Source organism: Nerophis ophidion, linkage group LG10 (assembly GCF_033978795.1).
Source record: "Nerophis ophidion isolate RoL-2023_Sa linkage group LG10, RoL_Noph_v1.0, whole genome shotgun sequence".
Classification (NCBI taxonomy): domain Eukaryota; kingdom Metazoa; phylum Chordata; class Actinopteri; order Syngnathiformes; family Syngnathidae; genus Nerophis; species Nerophis ophidion.
In genome coordinates this window covers 13,793,281-13,815,581 of record NC_084620.1, presented here as the reverse complement: position 1 = coordinate 13,815,581, position 22,301 = coordinate 13,793,281, and the positions used below count along the sequence as shown (strand labels likewise).

At 40.1% G+C, this 22,301-nt stretch overlaps 3 protein-coding genes across 6 annotated transcripts in view; 1 reads left to right on the top strand and 2 right to left on the bottom strand.

Annotated features, from left to right (window-relative positions):
• hspa12b (heat shock protein 12B) overlaps positions 1–10,027 on the bottom strand; it is a 39,017-nt gene extending 28,990 nt beyond the window's left edge. For 2 of the 3 annotated variants that reach the window (XM_061912532.1, XM_061912534.1), the window contains exons 1-2: positions 9,842–10,027; positions 1,988–2,097 (exon numbers count right to left, since the gene is read on the bottom strand). The gene's annotated coding sequence lies outside the window, so the exon portion shown is untranslated. The remainder of the gene's footprint in view (positions 1–1,987; positions 2,098–9,841) is intronic. The other variant, XM_061912533.1, reaches the window with a different exon arrangement.
• On the top strand, positions 762–12,016 carry paip2b (poly(A) binding protein interacting protein 2B). Of its 2 annotated transcripts, none has more exons than XM_061912539.1 (4): positions 762–926; positions 9,874–10,040; positions 10,124–10,306; positions 10,406–12,016. In XM_061912539.1, the coding sequence occupies exons 2-4, from the start codon at positions 9,885–9,887 to the stop codon at positions 10,460–10,462; spliced, it is 396 nt and encodes a 131-aa protein (XP_061768523.1). In that variant the 5' UTR covers positions 762–926; positions 9,874–9,884; the 3' UTR covers positions 10,463–12,016. The 2 variants fall into 2 exon arrangements, with proteins under 2 accessions (XP_061768523.1, XP_061768522.1); XM_061912538.1 differs by lacking the exon at positions 762–926 and adding an exon at positions 5,278–5,506.
• nagk (N-acetylglucosamine kinase) lies at positions 12,014–21,939 on the bottom strand. Its single transcript, XM_061912537.1, has 10 exons — positions 21,873–21,939; positions 18,871–18,955; positions 18,698–18,796; positions 18,483–18,624; positions 18,200–18,310; positions 14,553–14,665; positions 13,366–13,453; positions 13,193–13,290; positions 13,043–13,121; positions 12,014–12,967 (listed from the first exon to the last, which is right to left on the bottom strand). Exons 1-10 carry the CDS (start codon positions 21,899–21,901, stop codon positions 12,765–12,767), a joined length of 1,047 nt encoding a protein of 348 aa, XP_061768521.1. The 5' UTR covers positions 21,902–21,939; the 3' UTR covers positions 12,014–12,764.
• Positions 21,940–22,301: the final 362 nt, after the last annotated feature.

The window sequence follows — 22,301 nt, the reverse complement described above, 5'->3', positions numbered from 1 at the left end:
AGTTCATTGCTCCAGCCAAATGAATTGCGCTGTGTGGAGCTTATGACCGCTCCAAGATGGCGACCCTGCGTCTCGTCAGCGCCAGTAAGCAGTAGTGATGATGCAGTGTCTACTTATAAGATGTCTATGGTTACCACGCCAACGGAGCCTTCTGGCCCCCGTCGTCATTTCCGGTAAGTATGCAACGAAGGCCATCCATTACCATGCACTGTACAAAGAGTCTCCCTCTACTGTAGAGGCAAAGTACTGCATCCTCCTATTAAAGGCAGATGTTTCCTGTTGCATTCTTGTATGGATGCAAGTATGAGCGTGTGTGTGTGCGTGCATGCACGTATGTACGTGTGTGTGAGTGTATATGTGTGTATGTATGTATGTATGCAATGTGTTGACAATATCTGTCTGTGTTCACAGGCCGATCCTTGCATCAATATTGCTTCTTTATAGTTCCAAAGGGTTATCTAAAAACCCCTGAAATATTTTCTGGAACTTTTAAAGGAAGATAGTCTCTATCCACCTTTAACTCTGTATACTATTTTAATGAAACTTAACTCAAACGTTACAATCTGTGTAATTAAAAGGAGCGACAAAGCATCCAGTTCATATTAACAAGCCGTATTGATTATGGGGGCAATAAGAATATGAGGTACATTTTGTTTACGGGCTTACGTTTGTCACGACTGGCCAATCGTCTCGCTCAAACGATTTGATTGACGTGGCCGTCAACCAATGATCGAAGGTTACTGCTGGACAACCCCCTCCCCCCCGGACGCTGCAGTGGTGTTGTCCCCTTTAACGCCAACAAACTGTCAAAGAAGACAAGTGTTTGTAAAAAAAACATTGAGAATTTAACAGAGTCTTGAGCTTCGGGACCAGAGAAGATCGATTCTTCAGCGGACTCCCGTCTTGTTTACAGCTGAAGTAGTTTGGTGAGTGTCTTTTTGGCTGCACGTGAAGAGTCCGCTTTGCTACCGAAAGGGAAATGTGGGAGCTTCAAGTACATTTTCTCTGTGAAATGAGCGATCTTTCGTGGTTTACTCTTCATCTTCGTGTTCTTTGAGACGAATTAAAGTCAAGCGGGATGTTTTTTCGTGGCTGGCTAGTGAGTAGTTGACACAAACGCTTATGGTTCGTAAAGCCACGCAGGCATTTGTTTTTGCTGTGAGTAATGCTGCGTTGCATGTACCTCGGGATTTTGAGTTTCCGTGACGTCACACTAATGTAGTTGACAGCGGGAGTTCTATATAAAAGTCACACTTATGCACCGCCACATACATTAAAATGTCCCAAATAAGGGCGTATTAGCCACAGGAACAGACTCACGTTGCAAATACACAATTGTGTTTTCTTGGCCGCTTAGCCAATAGGAGGTTTTGTACAAGTGTGAAGAGTGTATGACTGAGTTGCAAAACATCTGTTTATTTTGAAGCAAAAAACAAACCAAATGCACAAAACATATGCTTAATTGTTCTTACGAGGAATTGTCTTTGAAATTGGTGTTCTTTGAACAGTCTCTGTAACTTTTCAATTGATAAAAAAGTCATAGTCCAACTAGGCCCTGCGATGAGGTGGCAACCTGTCCAGAGTGTACCCCGCCTACCGCCCGTATGCAGCTGAGATAGGCTCCAGCAGCCCCGCAAACCCACAAGAGACAAGCGGTAGGAAATCGATGGATGGATGGATATAGTCGAACTTTGAAATGAGATGTAGCGCAACATAATGAGAAAGGACAGGATATTGTATGTGACATTTAACAATAATTCTGATCATAGATGGGTCAGGAAGTTATGCAAATGTTTTAATTATGTGAAATGTGTTATTTTTTTCGCAGACAATAGTGATTCTTTCCCATAAACAAAACATGCTTCCAATTAAATTCAAGTTTGAATAAACAGAGTATAAAACCCTTTCACAGAAATAGTATACTATGAAAAATGTTGTAATACGGGGGTAGCCTCAAAATAAAATAATGCTTAGGATTGTAATTTACCGCACTGTGGAAGTGGTTAGTGCTCAGCGAGAAGCTCCTGGGTTCGATTTCCGGCCTTAGGGTCTTTCTGTTTTCATGTTCTCCCCATGACTGTGTGGCTTCCTTCCACCCTTAAAGACATGCACATGGGGATTGGTGGATTGGCAACCCTAAATGGTCCCTATTGTGTGAATGTGAGTGTGAATGTTGTCTGTCTATTTGTGTTGGCCCTGGGATGAGGTGGTGACTTGTCCAGGGTGTACCACCGCCTTCAGCCTGAGTAGGAAATGGATGGAAATGGCCGCAATTTAGCAAGAGGTGACGCTGAGTGTAGGTGACATTATGAAAGCAGAGGTGCTCAATGATAGAGGTTTCAAGGGGACCTATGATGATTTTAATCTACCTTTTAAAATGGTGGTGCGGGCTTCATCTAGTGGTACATCAACTAATCAATTAAATATTCAACCACATTGTTACAGTTCAAACTATGTGTAATGTTACAGTGGCGTAAAATATCAAATTAAAACTCTGCCATGTTTTAATGAATAGTTGGGCCTGCTATGCTACTGTATAGGGGCGGTATAGCTCGGTTGGTAGAGTGCCCGTGCCAGCAACCTGAGGGTTGCAGGTTCGATCCCCGCTCGGTCATCCTAGTCACTGCCCTTGTGTCCTTGGGAAAGACACTTAACCCGCCTGCTCCCAGTGTCACCCACACTGGTTTAAATGTAACTTAGATATTGGGTTTTCACTATGTAAAGCACTTTGAGTCACTTGAGAAACGCGCTATATAAATATAATTCACTTCACTTATTATAATGATGATCAATATAGTGGTACTTTGGTAGGAAAGTGTATTTTGAGGTGGTACATGGGGAAAACAGTTTGAGAACCACTGGTCTAGATAATAGGTATTGGATATGCTCTAGTGTAAATTGTGCTTCACAGTCACTGTGTTAAGCTGTTTTCTGATGAGGAAATAAAAATGAAGCCACGCCCAACGCTCCCCAAAAGTGTATATATATATATATATATATATATATACATACATACATATATTTATACATATACATATATATACGTACATATATATATGTGTATATACATACGTATATATGTATATATATACATACATATATTTATACATATACATATATATGTGTATATATATATATATATACGTATATATGTATATATGTATGTATATATATATATGTGTGTGTATATATATATATATATATATATATATATATATATGTATATATATATATATATATATATATATATATATATATATATACACAAGCATTCTGCTTTTTTTCTATCCCAATGTGACTCACAAGTCAAAAAGTTTGGACATCCTCGGTGTAAACCAGGGGTCTCAAACACGCGGCCCGCGGGCCAATTGCAGCCTGCAAAACGTTATTATGCGACCCGCGCTTTGATATGACAATTTAATGTTGGTGCGGCCTGCGAGTTTAATATGAAGGGCGTTTGATTGGTCATGCTTGTCAACGTCCCCAATTTTCCTGGGAGAACCCTGAATTTCAGGGCACCAATTCTCTCGAGGCCCCTGTCAATTTTTACCAGATCAACAATATTAAGGGACTGCCATAATGGCACTGCCTATAGCGCCCCCTACATCCTGAACTAACAGCGTGCAACCCCAGTTCTATGTTGCATCTGGCCATGTGACACACACGTGTGTTATTGCAAGATATATTTGATCAACAGTTACACACGTCACACTAAGGGTGGCCGTAAAAAAACTTTTAACACTGTTACAAATATGTGCCAGACTGTGAACCCAGACCAAACAACAATGACAAACACATTTCGGGAGAACATCCGGGCTACAATATACACACCCCTGCTACCACCAACCCCCCACACCCCCACCCTCCCTACTTGCGTTTGTTGAAGTGTTGTATATTGTAGCCCTACAAGGTGTTCTGGGTATTTGTTCTCTTGTGTTTAAGTTGTGTTAGGGTGCGGAAATTCTCCCAAAAAGGGTTTGTCATTCTGGTTTGGTGTGGGTTCACAGTGTGCCGCATATTTGTAACAGTGTTAAAGTTGTTTATACGGCCACCGTCAGTGTGACCTGTGTGGCTGTTGAACAAGTACGTTTTGCAGCCAGTGACGTTGTCCTGCCTAAGTCTCACACAACATGTTACAGAGCTGGCACATTGGTTGTGTTATATAAAAGCGTGCACAATGACATGTAGTGGAGCAGTAGTCTTCTATTGGGGGTGCGCGGACCCATGGAGGTATTCGAAGGTATGCCAAGGGACAAATGAGATTTATTAAAAACATTCTAAAAAAGAGCAGCAATTCATACATCCTTTATAAATATGTTTATTGAATAATACTTCAATGAAGTATGAATATAAGTTCATAAACTGTGGAAAAATAATACAACAATCCAACAATCAGTGTTGACAGCTAGACTTTTCGTGGACATGTTCCATAAATATTGATGTTAAAGATTTTTTTTTTTTTGTGAAGAACTGTTTAGAATTACGTTAATGAATCCAGATGGATCTCTATTACAATCCCCAAAGAGGGCACTTTAAGTTGATGATTACTTCTATGTGTATAAATCTTTATTTATAATTGAATCACTTGTTTATTTTTCAACAAGTTTTTTTTAGTTATTTGTATATCTTTTTTTCCAAATAGTTCAAGAAAGACCACTACAAATGAGCAATATTTTGCACTGTTTTACAATTTAATAAATCAGAAACTGATGACATAGTGATGTATTTAACTTCTTTATCTCTTTTTTTCAATCAAAAATGCTTTGCTCTTATTAGGGGGTACTTGAATTAAAACATTTTTCACAGGGGGTACATCACTGAAAAAAGGTTGAGAACCACTGTTGTAGAGGACGTTTTAGGCGGTGCAGTCACGGCAGCCCTTAATAATGTCGGCCGGGTGAAAATTGGGAAAAATTCGGGAGAATGGTTGCACCGGTAGACTGTCGGGGGGTGCACTGAAATGCACGAGTCTCCCGGAAAAATCGTGACGATTGGCAAGTATGTTGCTAGAGCGGGGAAGCCATTCATAGAAGGTGAATTCATTAAAAAGTGCATGTTAGATTTTTTAAGAAATATTTTCTTGCGGCCCAGCCTCACCCATTCTCTGCATCCAATGGCCCCCAGGTCAATTGAGTTTGAGACCCCTGGTGTAAACCAATAAGAGGTCGTTCACAACCGGAGGGTGGCGGTGGTGCACGAACACTGGTTGCATCTGCCGTTAAAACATATAAGAAGAAGTTCTCGCCCGTTCAGTTTAGAAGGACACCAGATGGCGCAAAACCCTGAACAGTATGCGAATTTACGGAGCTATTGAACGTAACGCGAATCACGTGACCAGGCCAGTTCTCCGCCGTTAGCAAGGTGGCTAACAAGATTTAGCTCCCTGGCGCACCATTGCGTTGCTACACGAAAACCCGACGGAAGCAAGGTAGACTCCGCTCGGCGAGAGAACAAACTTTGTTTGCCACGTCACGCTGTCAGCAGGATACAGAGAGCACGATGCCAGGTAACGTGGGGCCGGAAAAGGTCTCCGTCGCGTGTTTTGTTCTGGAATGGAGTGTGCAGAACACGGGGACGTTGGCTTGTTTTGTTGACCTGTCTGAGTGATGCTGCCATGCCGTTAGCATCGGGGCTAACACAACCGGGCTGTGGCACACACGCACACGGCCGGGAGTGGGTGCCTTTTGATGCGTTTCATCCGCAGCGTCGTCCGAACCGCGAGCGGCGTGTGCTCGAGCCCGCCTTGAACGAACGCAAACGGCAACTAATCGCGGAAGGATCTGTCCAACCCTTTGTTGTTGATGGGGTCGCTGTCGTCGCACGGCCTGCTGCTCACTGACAGCACAGCACGGCGTCTGTTTGCCAGCTAGCCTCTCCTTAGCGTCACCTCCGCTAAAACCGTGCAATCCTCGGACTAACTTTCCAGGTAGGCCCGGGTGGACACCTGCGTTAGCCCGCGAGCTAGCATCCGGCTAAGAGCCACGGCTAGGTTACATAACCTGTTACGAAGCCGAAGATGCTACGCGGGGCCAAATGCGTCTGTTACGCATCACTTGTAACTTAAGTCTCAGTTGTATCTGGCATGGTGTTTTTTTTGTTTCGGCTGACTCTGTTTTTGATCCCAGCACATTACGGCCACTTCCACGGTCAACAACTGTTATCAAAGCTTGTGGCTTTCATCCAGAGTGGATTTATGTCTTCCACTAACTTACTAAGATAAGGCATTTTATATCCAGGCATTTACTGGATGTCCCGGGTTTTAAACAGCAATAGAGAAAACCTGCGTTCCGAATGGCGCTATACATCTATTCACATGAACATGACATGTTTTAATATTACCTAACAAGCTGCACTGTTAGCATGATTGCACTTAATCGCTCTTCCTGTCCTCCATCATGCCTTACTGGCCAGGGCAGCTGGGCTAACTCGCCCTGACTGGCAAGGCTTGCTGGTGAGGCGAGCTGGCTATCATTCATCAGAAGTCGGGAAAAATGATCCACTAAAATGGGGGTACTTTAAGGCAGTGGTTCTCAACCTTTTTTCAGTGATGTACCCCCTGCGAATTTTTTTAATTCAAGTACCCCCTAATCAGAGCAAAGCACTTTTGTTTGGGGAAAAAAAAAGAGACAAAGAAGTAAGATACAGCACTATGTCATCAGTTTCTGATTTATTAAATTGTATAACAGTGCAAAATATTGCTCATTTGTAGTGGTCTTTCTTGAAGACATAAAAATAACTAGTGATTCAATTATAAATACAGATTTCTACACATAGGAGTAATCATCAACTTAAAGTGCCCTCTTTGGGGATTGTAATAGAGATCCACTTGGATTCATGAACTTAATTTTAACATTTCTTCACAAAAAAAGAAATCTTTAACGTCAGTATTTATGGAACATGTCCACAAAAAATCTAACTGTCAACACTGAATATTGCATTGTTGCATTTCTTTTCACAGTTTATGAACTTACATTTATATTTTGTTGAAGTATTATTCAATGAATATATTTATAAAGGATTTTTGAATTGTTGCTATTTTTAGAATATTTTTGAAAAATCTCAAGTACCCCCTGTCATACCTTCAAGTACCCCCAGGAGTACTCGTACCCCCATTTGAGAACCACTGCTTTAAGGTATGCCAAGGGGTACGTGAGATATTTTTTAAAATATTCTAAAAATAGTAAACATTCAAAAATCCTTTATAAATATATTTCTTGGATAATTCTTCAACAAAATACGAATTTAAGTTCATAAACTGTGAAAAGAAATGCAACAATGCAATATTCAGTGTTGACAGAAAGATTTTTTGTGGACATGTTCCATAAATATTGATGTTCAAGATTTCTTTTTTTGTGAAGAAATGTTAAGAATTAAGTTAATGAATTCAGATGGATCTCTATTACAATCCCCAAAGAGGGCACTTTAATTTGATGATTACTTCTTTATGTAGAAATCTTTATTTATAATTGAATCACTTGTTTATTTTTCAACAAGTTTTTAGTTATTTTTATGTCTATTTTTCCAAATAGTTCAAGAAAGACCACTACAAATGAGCAATATTTTGCACGGTTATACAATTTAATAAATCAGCAACTGATGACATAGTGCTGTATTTTACTTCTTTATCTCTTTTTTTTCAACCAAAAATGCTTTGCTCTGATCAGGGGGTACTTCAATTAAAACAATTGTTCACACGGGGTACATCACTGGAAGAAATTTGACAACCACTGGGTTCAAATCCAGGCTCGGGATCTTTCTGTGTGGAGTTTGCATGTTCTCCCCGTGAATGCGTGGGTTCCCTCCGGGTACTCCGGCTTCCTCCCACTTCCAAAGACATGCACCTGGGGATAGGTTGATTGGCAACACTAAATTGGCCCTAGTGTGTGAATGTGAGTGTAAATGTTGTCTGTCTATCTGTGTTGGCCCTGCGATGAGGTGGCGACTTGTCCAGGGTGTACCCTGCCTTCCGCCCGATTGTAGCTGAGATAGGCGCCAGCGCCCCCCGCGACCCCAAAAGGGAATAAGCGGTAGAAAATGGATGGATGGATGGATGCACTACTGACTTGGTTTTATCATTTTAAAGTTAAAGTACCAATGATTGTCACACACATACTAGATGTGGCGAAATTATTCTCTACATTTGACCCATCACCCTTGATCACCCCCTGGGAGGTGAGGGGAGCAGTGGGCAGCAGCGGGAATCATTTATGGTGATTTAACCCCCTATTCCAACACTTAATGCTTAATCAGGGAGGTAATGGGTCCAATTTTTATAGTCTTTGGTATGACTCGGCCGGGATTTGAACTCACGACCTACCAATCTCAGGGCGGACCACCAGGCCACTGAGTAGGTCATTCATTTGCATGAATGTGCGTGTGGTATGTTTTTGATTTGAGGTGTTGTCTTTATTTCTGTTAAAATGTCATGTTGATGTAATGGTACACACCGCTGCCTTTTCATATAGACAATGTGGGTTTGATTCCCTCGACCCGCCATTAGATATCCAGTGGACTCCCCTCACCCGTGCAAAAACTTATTAAGATACCTAAATGTATAACAATATAACCATGAATCTGATAATGACAATAAATAACACATATTCCTTTAAATTAAAAGCACAAATGTGCCCAGAGAATCATAATTCTTCAAAAATAAAATATAGATATTTTTTTAATCCTTTTTGTATAACCACGCAGCCTTACAGGGTGTTTTTTTGTTGTGTTTTTTTTTTCACTACCTAAACTTACTCTGAAGCAATGTACACAGACCACCGCAGTTAAAGAATCACTGATATAGAAGAGCTTTGATAAGGGTAGACATAGTGTCTGACTTTGTTGGTTTATTCGGGACATAACAACACCTCATCCCCCATGTTTTGTATACATGTTGTAAATATATACAACTGGCACATTCATAATAACTAGGGCTGTCAAATGAAATATTTATTTCAGATTGATATTTTTAAATTTGCATTAATCATGATTAATCACAGGCGATTACATGCTTTCATGATTAAATTTGCTTTAAAAAAAGACCGCAATAATTGTACACAAATGCTATATTATTGTCAGTGTCATCCAGGAACGTTTTAAACGTTTTACTTGACAATGTGTCATTTATTTGCACACAACTTGGTAACCGTTTTATTTAAAGCTGTTTCAGGCTGTATTTCGGATAGAAAATTTGCCAACGAGCACACCAGTCAGTCTCCTCATTCATTTTTTACTGACATGCATCGATCTAATCTATGACCACATAGCGGTTAAGGTAAAAGAGCTTGTACAGTCAACATAAATTGCATGATTCATGTTACTTAAGTTTGTTTTCTGTCTTTCCCGTGATGTCTTTTGGATCTAAATTGAATTTCACAGTTGGCCAATCTTATCTGAATATGGCCACAACTTTCCACTATAAAAGTTAGAGGAATGATTTATAATCTAGCATTAACTTTTACCAACTCAGAGGCGATGCAACAACTCAGTATATCAATAGCTGCATGAGCTAATTACCTCTCTGATCAAGGCGCCGTTAAAAGTAGTTCCTCTGTGTTAGCGCTTAAAATAACAATGACTCTAATACTTGGTTAATATGTTAATAGAGTATTGTTACCGGTTTTTGGATATGTTTTTAGAAGGCTGTGTTGGCAAAATGATGATCTCCACCATCTACGTTGTTAGTCATCTAGGATGAGTCGTATAAATTAGAAAACTCTGTTCCTGTCTCGCATAAAAAAATTAAAAAGTGCAGTTTCTATTTAAAGACACTGCAGCATCCTTTGTAGCAACTCTGTATAGTGCACAGAAGCACATAGTCATATATGCAAAAAGAATAAAACCATACATTCCCTGACTGTGTCTGTCCTGATCGCGCAGAGCCGGCTGAGATGAGCGGTCCTGAAGTGGCCAAGACACCGGGAGGTGGCGCTCCAGGGAAGGAGGGCAAGGAACCGGTGGCAAATGGGCATGCGGGCGATGCAAACGACGCCAACCCCTTTGCCGAATACATGTGGATGGAGAATGAGGAAGAGTACAATAGACAGGTTTGTATTAGCCTGTGCGGCTGGGTGAATACACACCTGTCTGCCTTTATTTGCTTCTTCATCACTGTTGTGGTCCTTCTCAGGTGGAAGAGGAGCTGTTGGAGCAGGAGTTCCTGGAGCGCTGCTTCCAGGAAATGCTAGAGGAGGAGGACCAGCATTGGTTCATCCCATCACGTGACCTCAACAACCAGGGGGTGGAGCAACTGCAGCAGCAGCTCAACGGCCTGTCTGTCAGCGAACACAACAGCAACCTGGAGGAAGTGGCGGTGAGCGGATGAAGACAAAAGAGAAGCACACACACCTGGAGGCCACTCCAGAAAAGAAGATGATGTTGAATTGTTTTCTCCCTTTGTGTGTTTCTGCAGAGGAAGAGTGTTTTGAATCCCGAAGCGAAGGAGTTTGTCCCGGGGAAGAAATACTAGGAGTCCCCCTCACCCCCATGGAGCCTCCGCACACACACACACCAGTCACCACGTATTCTCAGAGACTTTGGCGACCATGAGTGCGCACACTGATTCTCATTTACACACACACACACATACACACACACACACACACACACACACACACACTTACAGTACCATTGTGTGGGCAGGCCCAGCTGGGGTGTGGGGGGATTTGTTTTTCTGTTTTTTTTTTCCTTTTTATTTCCTGTTTGTTTCTTGTAAACTGAGGGACATTTGGGAATGGGGTGGGGGAGGGGTGTAGCACCAGTCCGGCCCAGTGGGCGCCAAGCGCATCACTGCATCATTTCAGACATGACAAGGCTTCACAGAGCAGGCGGAAACCCACTGACAACCCCTGGAAACCGAGGCAGCTATCATAGAGCGATGCTTGACGTGACAAACTTAAAACCTCCTCGCCTCCCAAAAATGTAAAAAAAAAAAAAAAAAAACTAAGTAAAAATCATGTTTCGTCAAATTGGGAAAAACAAAAGCCAAGAGGTTTGACGGCTTTCCATACCAGCAAGGTTCCAGAGGGGACTTGGTGGTGACCTCGCTGCTCTGTCCAGCTATTACAGTCCGATCCGTTAACGCCTGTGATGTCATCACAGCTCCTGTGCATCCATATTTGTAGGATGTTCATATATCGCAATAGCTCAGTTCCAAACCAAATAGTTCATGATTCTTTTGACAGGTCAACTCAAATGTTGCCAATTGTGGAAATATATATATTGTGTCCTCCCAGGAGAGGGGGGAGTGTTTGGTGTGGAACACAGCCATTGCCAAATTGTCCAGCATTACAACCAAGCGTCCATACTCATCAGCTTTTAAATAGCCTCTCCTGTTTTCTTTGTTTATCTTTTCATGTTTTGAGGATGTTCTGTGTCTACTGGGTTCAAGTAGCCTGTAAATTAGGGAGGAAATGTGTCGGGGGCCATATTGTCAATTTGCCAGCGTTTATCTGGTTTAACAGCAGTATGTGGTGAACCTCTGTGCTCCTGTCTGATGGTTGATTTGTAAGAGGAAGTTCTCTTGAGCCATTGTCGATTTCTGTCTTTGAGTCATAGGAAAACGTTGGATGCAGGTGAGGACATCCGATCAGTTACATTGATTAGTTACCGTTAACATTTACCTTGATGGTGTCAAGTTCATATTAATGCAGGTAAGGACATCCAATCCGTTACATTGATTAGTTACCGTTAACATCTACTTTGAGGGCGTCAAGTTCATATTTGAGCACTTTAGGAGAAGAGCTTAATCCAATCTAGTTTGCGCAACTCGTCTGTTCGTATTTTTTTATTCCCCGGCAACAGACTCGGCTCACTGTAGAACTTCCTTGTGAGCCCCCCTCCCTCGGTGAAGCTAATGGATTGTCCGCCAGGTGGATTGTGTAACATCAGTCTTGGTGATTTTTGTTTTGAGTTAGATGACAGAAGCAGTAAAAAAAATAATAATAAAGAGGTCCAGAAGACACAGAGTATGCATTATCAACAAAAGTCCTGAAAAAAGATGAATAAAGATGCTAAAGACAAATGTGTATGGACTTTTCTTACGCAAAAACTTTGCATTTGAGTGCTGTATGCAAAAATATATCTTTTCAACGTGTACAAATTTCAGAACGGTCAGAATATCAGATTTGCCTTCATCGGACATTTGTTGGTAGCAAAAGGATCTCTCAACCACGCTGTTGGCAACACATGCCAGGAGTACAGTAGATTCCCACTTTTTGTGGACATAAACTTACAGGACCAAATGCAAATGAGGAAAATGGACGCAGCCTTTAAATAACCCCGCTAAATGCCTATTTTGATAACCACAAAGTCCCCCAAAATTAGAAGTCACTGTTTTGGGTAAGTCATTAAACTAGTTTTAAATGCAGCAACTATAGGTATAGATTGTTCTAATTTACAATATGCATCTTCAAAGCTTATTCCTGATGGAAAATGTTGAATGTGTAAATATGTGAGACAGTGCCCTCTGCAGGATTTATAGCTGCAGCACGTTTTACAGTATTATCCTACAGATAGGGCCATCAAAACACTTTCTATTTCCATTAACATAAAAAATATGATTTAAAGCAGAAGAAAAATTAACATATAGGCAGAAAAGCAAATGCTGACATGCAAAACGTGAGGATCTACAGGAGCACTGTGGACTATATCTCAGAATAAGGAGCCATTAAATAGAACCATTAATGGTAGCTCAGTGTCATTAGACAAACTAAATAAACTTAGGACTGTAAATAAAGACTATGTAAACAAGATGTGGTAGTTCTGTACTCTTACTCCTTGCTACAGAAAGAGTGATTGTAGAAAATGATGGCATTAGCTGCGTAATCCATTGTTAAAATACCACCCAAACTCTGAGCTCCAAGACATGCGCCTCCAAGAGCTGATGACTGCTGCAACTTCATGAGGCTGTAGCCAAGGAAACGACCCTTGAACTCATCCAATGACGCCACCTCATCCAGCACCTGGATGAAGCCTGGGAAAACACAATGAAGGGGACGTTTCAGGTGACAGTACAGAAGTGATGGATGAGTGGATGTTGGACACTGACCTGCTTTCAGAAGCTCCCAACTCTTCCACACGGAGCCAACGCACAGGATGGGCAGGCCAAGGTCACCGGTCAGTAGAGCCTGCCATGGCAGCATGAAAATGTTGATAAAGAAAATCTTTTGAGTGCAAACACAATGTGTGCGCGCTTCACCTCCTGTGCAGCAGGTAAGACCGCTCGCACGTGTTTGGCGAGCACTCGCCCCGCCTGGGTGAACACATGTCGACACAGCGCATCATCAGCCTCTGCACCTTTAAGACACACACACAACAAAATGGTATTTACAGTTTTTGGGACCATCTTTTGCGAATGCAGCTCTGCCTTACCCTCAGCCAGCTTTTTACAGAATCCAGCAAAGTGGGACTTCTGGAAGTTTCTGTAGAGGTGTGGCAGCATGCCCATTAGGTTAGACACCTGGGAAGAAGCACCCTTTTTAAAAAGTGTCTTTATACAGTGGAGCCTGTGTGTAAAGTCAACGTCACTTGGACTGTCCCGCTGACATGGACATAAGCAGTTGTCACACAGTTTTCATATTCTCATACTCTTCTGTAACAGAGATGCTACGTCTTGGATCTTTAAGAATCTAAAGCAGGGGTCTCAAACATGCGGCCCGCGAGACGTTATTATGCGGACTGCGCTTTGATATGACAATTTAGTGTTGGTGCGGCCCGCGAATGCGCTTGATAGGTCATGCTTGCCAACGTCCCCAATTTTCCCGGGAGACCCCTGAATTTCAGGGCATCAATTCTCTCACAGCCTCTGTCAATTTATACCAGATCAACAATATTCAGAGAGTGCCATAACGGCACTGCCTTTAGCGCCCCCTACAGCCTGAACTGACAGCGTGCTAGCCCAATTGTAAGTTGCATCTGGTCAAGTGATACGCACGTGTGTTATTGCAAGACATATTTCATCAACAGCTACACAGGTCACACTAAGGGTGGCTGTAAAAAAACTTTTAACACTGTTACAAATATGTGCCAGACTTTGAACCCACACCAAACAAGAATGACAAACACATTTTGGGAGAACATCCGCATCGTAACACAACATAAACACACCAGAAAAATTACCCAGAATCCCATGCAGACCTAACTCTTCCGGGCTACAATATACACACCCCTGCTACTACCAACCCCCCACGCCCCCACCCTCCCTACTTGCGTCGGTTTAGGTGTTGTATATTGTAGCCCTGCAAGGCCCAGCCTCACCCAGTTTCTGTATCCATTGGCCCCCAGGTAAATTGAGTTTGAGACCCCTGATCTAAAGCAAAAAGAAATGGGCTCTTTTGTTAGTTGCTGCGTTAGAAAACATGCTAACATCGCCATGCTTACTTTGCACCTGACAGGAAGTCATTCTGTTTTAAGACAGTAGCTGTGTTGCTGGTGTCTTTATAAACGGACTACATTTCCATATATATTACACTGAGAAGTTTAAATTTCTTATGTCGACACACGCGGTCCAGCATGTATGCGGACGTTGACTTGATGCAGTGGTAGAGTTGCCATCTCACCTGGAAATACTCCTGCATGGCTTTAGTCACATACGTGACATCATGGGGTGGAGCGGCCAGCTTGTCTTTGGCGTCGAACACAGTCTTTACAGCCAAATGAGAAATCCAGAATGCTGAGGGGAAAAAATGTGTAATTAATAACAGTCATGTCACTGTAACTGATAATCACTGCAATCGTTCTCTTTTTTCTGCCATATTTGAATGTGCAAATGTTCACAATAACAAAAATGAGCACGCATACTTTAAGTGTTGCTTGACCTAAAAAGACATGTACAGTACATCCCTGCTCGGTCTTTTGTGTAAACCCACCTCTGCTTTAAATTGTAAATAACAACTTAGTAACTTAAATAGAAAGTGGTTTAAGGGCACCATCAGGAAAAAGAGTGTTGAAAATATGGATCGACATTTCCAAGCATGAAGATTCTTTGACAAGACATGATGCACAATTAAGTACAAAACCGCATACTGTGTGCTTGGGATTGTTTCTAAAGGTATAAAACTCAAAATCTATGTCTACTAAGTGGTAAATTTATATCATAGGATTTGGAGACAGGGTGTTGAAAGTGTGGCACATGGACCATTTTCGAGCGTTTTTTCTGCAGCCTTCTGTGGATATAGTCTGGAGACTTTAGGTTTAGAGCAGATGTCTTCAAAAAGGGTCTGTGACCCCCAGGGGCTCCAAAGAGGTACTGCAGGGGGCTGTGAAATTTCTCAAATATATATTTTGATATTTTGCATTTTTTCCATAAATGTAATTGTCTTTAAATACACATGAAGAATTGAGCCAACACACGGTCATGTATTTGGATGCAAAAAATTAACATTATTAAAAAAATTAAAAATAAAGCTATATATATATATATATATATATATATATATATATGTATGTATGTGTGTATGTGTGGGGAAAAATCACAAGACTACTTCATCTCTACAGAACTGTTCCATGAGGCGTTCCCTCAATCATCAGGAGATTTTAAATATATGTATATGTATATCCATCCATCCATTTTCTACCGCTTATTCCCTTTTGGGGTCGCGGGGGGCGCTATCTCAGCTACAATCGGGCGGAAGGCGGGGTACACCCTGGACACCTCATCGCAGGGCCAACACAGATAGACAGACAACATTCACACTCACATTCACACACTAGGGCCAATTTAGTGTTGCCAATCAACCTATGCCCAGGTGCATGTCTTTGGAAGTGGGAGGAAGCCGGAGTACTCGGAGGGAACCCACGCATTCACGGGGAGAACATGCAAACTCCACACAGAAAGATCCCGAGCCTGGATTTGAACCCAGGACTGCAGGAACTTCGTATTGTGAGGCAGACGCACTAACCCCTCTTCCACCGTGAAGCCCAAATATATATATATATATATATATATATATATATGTATATATATATATATATATAGATCACTAGCAGTTGTCATGGCATCGATATATATATATGTATATATATATATATATATATATATATATATGTATATATATATATATATATATATATATATATGTATATATATATATATATATATATATATATATGTATATATATATATATATATATATGTATATATATATATATATATATATATGTATATATATATATATATATATATGTATATATATATATATATATATATATATATATATGTATATATATATATATATATATATATGTATATATATATATATATATATATGTATATATATATATATATATATATATATATATATATATATATATATATATATATATATATATATATATATATATATATATATATATGTAGGTGTGGGAAAAAATCACAAGACTACTTCATCTCTACAGATCTGTTTCATGAGGGGTTCCCTCAATCATCCTGATGATTGAGGGAACCCCCCATGAAACAGATCTGTAGAGATGAAGTAGTCTTGTGATTTTTTCCCACACCTACATATTGCGCTCTACCACGGTATCGAGCACTATTCTCCGGATAATCCAATCAAGACATATATATATATATATATATATATATAACATTTGTGTTAGCATTCAAGATAGTTAGTTATTCGATCTCTAATTGTCAGCTAGCCTGGCATATTTATAAATGATAGTAACATACAAATGTTTGTCAACATTAATATGCTGCAATCAAAATATTTTATACATAAATGTCAATTTCTGAAAGTAAAACGTATATTTTCTAATTGGCTTAATGGTTTCAAATGATCAATTAAATCTTGGAAAATGGTTAAAAGTACAAAAGCCCTTAAATTGATATCTTTACTGAAACAATTAAAAGTGATTTAGATTAGTCCTTTTTTTTGTCTTTTTATATTTTGTACTGTATGTTATTATATTTCTATTATTATTTTTAATAATCTATTTGTATTTGCTTTTATTTTCTTTCCTTGACATGGTTTGTTAGTCATAATTTAGTTAACTTGATGATGTGTAAAATTGTTGACTATGTTTGAAAAAATATATATATATATTTTTTCCCAGCTAGTGAGCGTTAATTGATGGTTAAGGAATAACGCACCATTTGTCAGCAAGTGATTAGTGCGTTAGCTCTCAGCTGTCGATTAGAGCACTAGCTGTCAGCTAGCTATTATTGGCATAATACTGTTGTTATTTGAATATCGTATTGCACAATAAAAATATACCTTTAGGACCAGTTAAAAGTAAAATACACTCATAATTGCATACAAGATATATAAGTAGAGGGTGTCCGCACCATCTCATCATCAGTTTGAGGTTCCTTGGCCTGGAAGACGTTGATGACCTCTGGTGTAGAGTATCAAAAATTGTTATTTTTAAGAGCTTTCATGGCTATAAGCATTATTTGCAGTTTTTTGCCATTCACTGGGAGTGTCTTGGAAAAGAAAAGTGCGGATCTCTACTGTAGTATGAGTGGCCTGCCTTAAAAATACAATACAATACAAGTGTGTCAGGAGAAATGAACACAGCTGTACTTCAAATTATGATAACTTAACTCACAAGTAATTTGAGATAGTGCTGTCTCTTGGCTTTTTTGTTATGTTTTAAAATGTGAGCATACCGGTAATTGAAATTTATAAGTACGTTGCGTGCCCCAGCCCCACGGTTAGCTGGCTACGCAAATGCCAAAACGAACGCCACAAGATACGCTCCAAAACCACCCGTGTTAAAAGCGGAAGATACTCACCAAACTGAAAAAAAAACCACAATCAACTGTGCAGCCAACACGCAAAGCAGCCAGCTGACATTATCCAACACAATCTAAATAGATTATTTCATAAAACCCCACTTTTCGCCCGAGTTCAGCTGGGAAAGGCTTCAGCGCCCCCCGCCCCCACCCCACCCCCCGCAAACACGGGAGAGACAAGAAGTAGAAAATGGATGGATAGATTATTCATAAAACTACTGTATTTTGTAGTACATTCTAATTGTATTAATTTTCTTACATCACATGTTATCTAAAAGTATGCTTTACTTTTTGTGTTTTTGTGAAGTGGGGGTGGAGGAGGGATTTCAATGTGCAGGGAAAGTATTTATCCAAAAATCCGAAATATAAATTTTGGAATATAGTTGAAAGGTAAGAACATGTGGAAGAAGTGAAGCACTGTGAATACTTTCTGGTTGCACTGTATATTGTTACTTCGTTTGGCCTTCTCACCAGATCCTTCGTCACCCATCATGTGACCCCAGCCTCCACAGCCCACCTGGGAGCCATCCGGATTAATCAACTTGCAGTTGGAGCCAGTTCCTGATATCAACACCAAGCCTCCTGTAAATGTATGACACACTTTTACAACACGCATTGTCTGAAATCGTAAAGTTGGAGAGATTAAGAGCGGACACACCTCCCAGGGTAAAGTATCAAGCCTGGTTCTGCTTTGACTTACATACCAACGCAGAAAAAAGTCCTACGAAAGTGCAGGAAAAGGATATCTTCTCACCGCGATCACTAGCAGTTGCCATGGCACCGATAGCATCATTTGCGATTAAATAATGTTGGCTCAGGCTTGGGAAGTGGTCCTTCATGTGAGCAATGAGTTTGTCGATGGCATCTTTCTGGTCTCCCCCGCTCAGAGACATGCCCTGCACACACACACAAAAGCGGGACGTCGCCGTTGTAAAACACAGACATAGAAAATAACATCTTGTTACTGACCAGTGAGCAAAGTGGTGTGTTTGGATCCAGCCCTGCCTCCATTTTGGCTCTACGGATCATTTCATTGATGGTTTGGATACACGAGTCCACGCCAACCAACTATTCGGACATATACAAAAGCGAACTGAGTAAAACTGTAATGAATTCATGCATGATTAGAACAACTACTTCACCCAGTGGTTAGTGGAGGGCCCCTCAGTCTCTGCCAAGATTTTCCCATCTCCAGCCACAAGAACCGCCTTGGAGTGGGTACCGCCACTACCCAAACATATATAAGATATTAAATCCTTCCATCAATTCTTATGCAGTTCCCAAAGCTTTGTCAGAAAAGGGAAGCAGTGACACGTAAGATTTTTGTCTTACGGGAAATACAAATTATATGACAGCTGTGTTGCTTCTCAGGACGGTTTTGGTCAAAAGACTCATTCTCAAAGAGTGGAAAACCCCATCTGCACCGAACTTCAGGAACTGGTTAAATGAATTTTTTAAAGTAATGGTTCTTGAAAAAATAAGGTTTGTAAACTCTACAAATATGAATAAATGGGAACTAACCTGGAAGTCTTTACTTACATATATTGAATCATAAATTAAAAACATTTTTTGGGAAAGGGAGGGGAAGAAAGGAAAAGGTTAAAGAAAGGAAAAAAGAAGGGAAGAAAAGGAGAAATTACATTTTTTTTTAAATGTATCTTTTTTGTAGTTTTATTCCTGTTTTATTATTGTTACTGATTGTTGTATTGTTCCCACACTACCATAGCTTTTTGTTTCACTTGTAATATGGTTTTGTCACGGTTTACCTGCTTTTTTAGGTGACTTTTTAAAATTTAAATTTTTGCATCGGATCAAGCCACAAAAATGTGACTTTGTTCTTCTTTTTTTAAGTGTGAACGGTGGAAAGGTCCCCGGGGGTGTGGGGGTGATCCAGTAATCACATCCTGAGGATCCTTGATGCCGAAGGAATATTCATCCATCTCGCTATGGTCTGGATCGTCTGCTGATCGTGAGCCAAAGCAGGATGGATGGATATATACAATATCTGGGTACTTTTTCTAATGATGTCTATACTGTAAACCTTAAGTTGTTAGAGCGTGCATGTGAGAGTGGATGAGTGGATGTGTGCATGTATGAAGGGTCTGAGTGAGCAAAGTATGATTGTCGAATGTGATTTTAACTAAAACAAATTCTATAAAATATATTTGCAAAAAAATAAAACAACTGTGCTCTTTTAGTATCGTTGATGTAATGTTTCCCTCTTGTTTTCATACCTTATTTTGTGTGGACTTTTTGTATGTGCATTGCAACCACACAATTTCACCTTTTTGGGATGAATAAAGCATATCATATCATTAATAATGAAACAGCCCCATTTTGGTTACTAACTTTTGTTTTAACACGTGTACGTGTGATATACAGGACTGTCTCAGAAAATTAGAATATTGTGATAAAGTCCTTTATTTTCTGTAATGAAACTAAAAACATGGAAATGTCATGCATTCTGGATGCACAACACATCAACTGAAATATTGCAAGCCTTTTATTATTTTAATATTGCTGATTATGGCATACAGCTTAAGAAAACTCAAAAATCCTATCTCAAAAAATTTGAATATTTCCTCAGACCAAGTAAAAAAAAAAAGATTTATAACAGCAAAACAAAATCAGACATTTTAAAATGTCAATTAATACACCAATTACTTGGTTAGGAATCCTTTCGCATGGATTACTGCATCAATGCGGCGTGGCATGGAGGCAATCGGCCAGTGGCATTGCTGGGTTGTTATGGATGCCCAGGATGCTTCACTAAAGGCCTTTAGCTCATTTGCATTATTGGGTCTGGTGTCTTTCAGCTTCTTCTTCACAATACCCCACACATTTTCTATAGGGTTCAGGTCAGGGGAGTTGGCAGGTCAATCGCGGACAGTAATGCCATGGTCAATACACCAGTTACTGGTGGTTTTGGCAATTTGGGCAGGAGCCAGATCATGCTGGAAAATGAAATCATCATCTCCATAGAGCTTTACAACAGATGGAAGCATGGAGTGCTCTTGGTACACAGCTGCATTGACTCTGGACTTGATGAAACACAGTGGACCAAAACCAGCAGCTAACATGGCTCGCAAACCATTGCTGACTGTGGGAACACACTGGATTTCAAGCAACTTGGATTTTGCTCCTCTCCAGCCTTCCTCCAGACTATAGTGCCTTGACTTCCAAATGAAATACAAAATTTGCTTTTGTCTGAAAACAGGACTCTGGACCACTCTGCAACTGTCCGTCAGTCAGACGCTTCTTGCCTTGTATTGAGTTCAGGAGTGGCTTGACGACGGGAATACGGCTATTGTAGCTGTATCTGTTGAAAAGCTCTATGGAGATGATGATTTCATTTTCCAGCATGATCTGGCACCTGCCCAAAGTGCCAAAACCACCAGTAACTGGTGTATTGACCATGGCATTACTGTCCGCGATTGGCCTGCCAACTCCCCTGACCTGAACCCTATAGAGAATTTGTGGGGTATTGTGAAGAAGAAGCTAAAATATACCAGACCCAATAATGCAAATGAGCTAAAGGCCGCTATTGAAGTATCCTGGGCATCCATAACAACCCAGCAATGCCACAGGCCGATTGCCTCCATGCCATGCTGCATTGATGCAGTAATCCATGCGAAAAGATTCCTAACCAAGTAATTAGTGTATTAACTGACATTTTCAAATGTTTGATTTTGTCTTGCTGTTATAAATATTTTTTTTTACTTGGTCTGAGGAAATATTCTAATTTTTTAAGATAGGATTTTTGAGTTTTCTTAAGCTGTATGCCATAATCAGCTATATTAAAATAATAAAAGGCTTGCAATATTTCAGTTGATGTGCAATGAATTCAGAATGTATGACATTTTCATGTTTTTGGTTGCATTACAGAAAATAAAGGACTTTATCACAATATTCTAATTTTCCGAGACAGTCCTGTATATGAAGTCATTGACAACCTCAGAAAACATAGCTATACTTTTGTCCAGTAGATGGCTTAGTAGAGTAAATGAAGCCTTTAACACGAACGATAGAAGACTTTCATGAAACTTTATCGACACTATGCTAAACGTCTACAATTCATAGCAAAATATTGAAAAATATAATAAAACCATGAGAAGACATATTTTAAAGTTTAATTCATTCTCACCCTTCGACGCCGCCGAACACTGACGCCATGTTTCACTTCCTGTTTTGCTCAGATGACTCTGCTGATGATATCGCGAGAGTACGGTTCCGCGTTTGGACTGTGCAGTGCTAACAAACAACCACTAGATGGGAGCATTGTGTCTCTATGGCTACATTACGCCTCATAGTGGGGGGCGATGGGGCAAATTTTGGTATCGATCTAATTTTTGGTCTTTTATGTCCAAGTTAGACAATACAACTACATATAAATATGTCAATTTAAACAATGTAACAATACAAACAACACAATAACAAAAACAGATATTTGTGCAAAAATCCTTACTGTATTTGAATCTCTCCGCCCATAAACTGCATTCAATTTTATGAACACACTTTATAATATACCATCATTCAGTAATGGCCACATAGATTAATATCCATCCATCCAGCC

Excerpts from the sequence above, each read along its gene's own strand:
- paip2b (XM_061912538.1), top strand. Across the intron at positions 10,041-10,123 it reads AGGAAGAGTACAATAGACAG|GTGGAAGAGGAGCTGTTGGA; the intron begins GTTTGTATTAGC and ends GGTCCTTCTCAG. Across the intron at positions 10,307-10,405 it reads GCAACCTGGAGGAAGTGGCG|AGGAAGAGTGTTTTGAATCC; the intron begins GTGAGCGGATGA and ends GTGTTTCTGCAG.
- nagk (XM_061912537.1), bottom strand. The coding sequence starts at position 21,901 with ATGGCGTCAGTGTTCGGCGGCGTCGAAGG. Across the intron at positions 18,311-18,482 it reads GGCAACTGCTAGTGATCGCG|GAGGCTTGGTGTTGATATCA; the intron begins GTGAGAAGATAT and ends ATACATTTACAG. Across the intron at positions 13,122-13,192 it reads TCTTACCTGCTGCACAGGAG|GCTCTACTGACCGGTGACCT; the intron begins GTGAAGCGCGCA and ends CTGCCATGGCAG.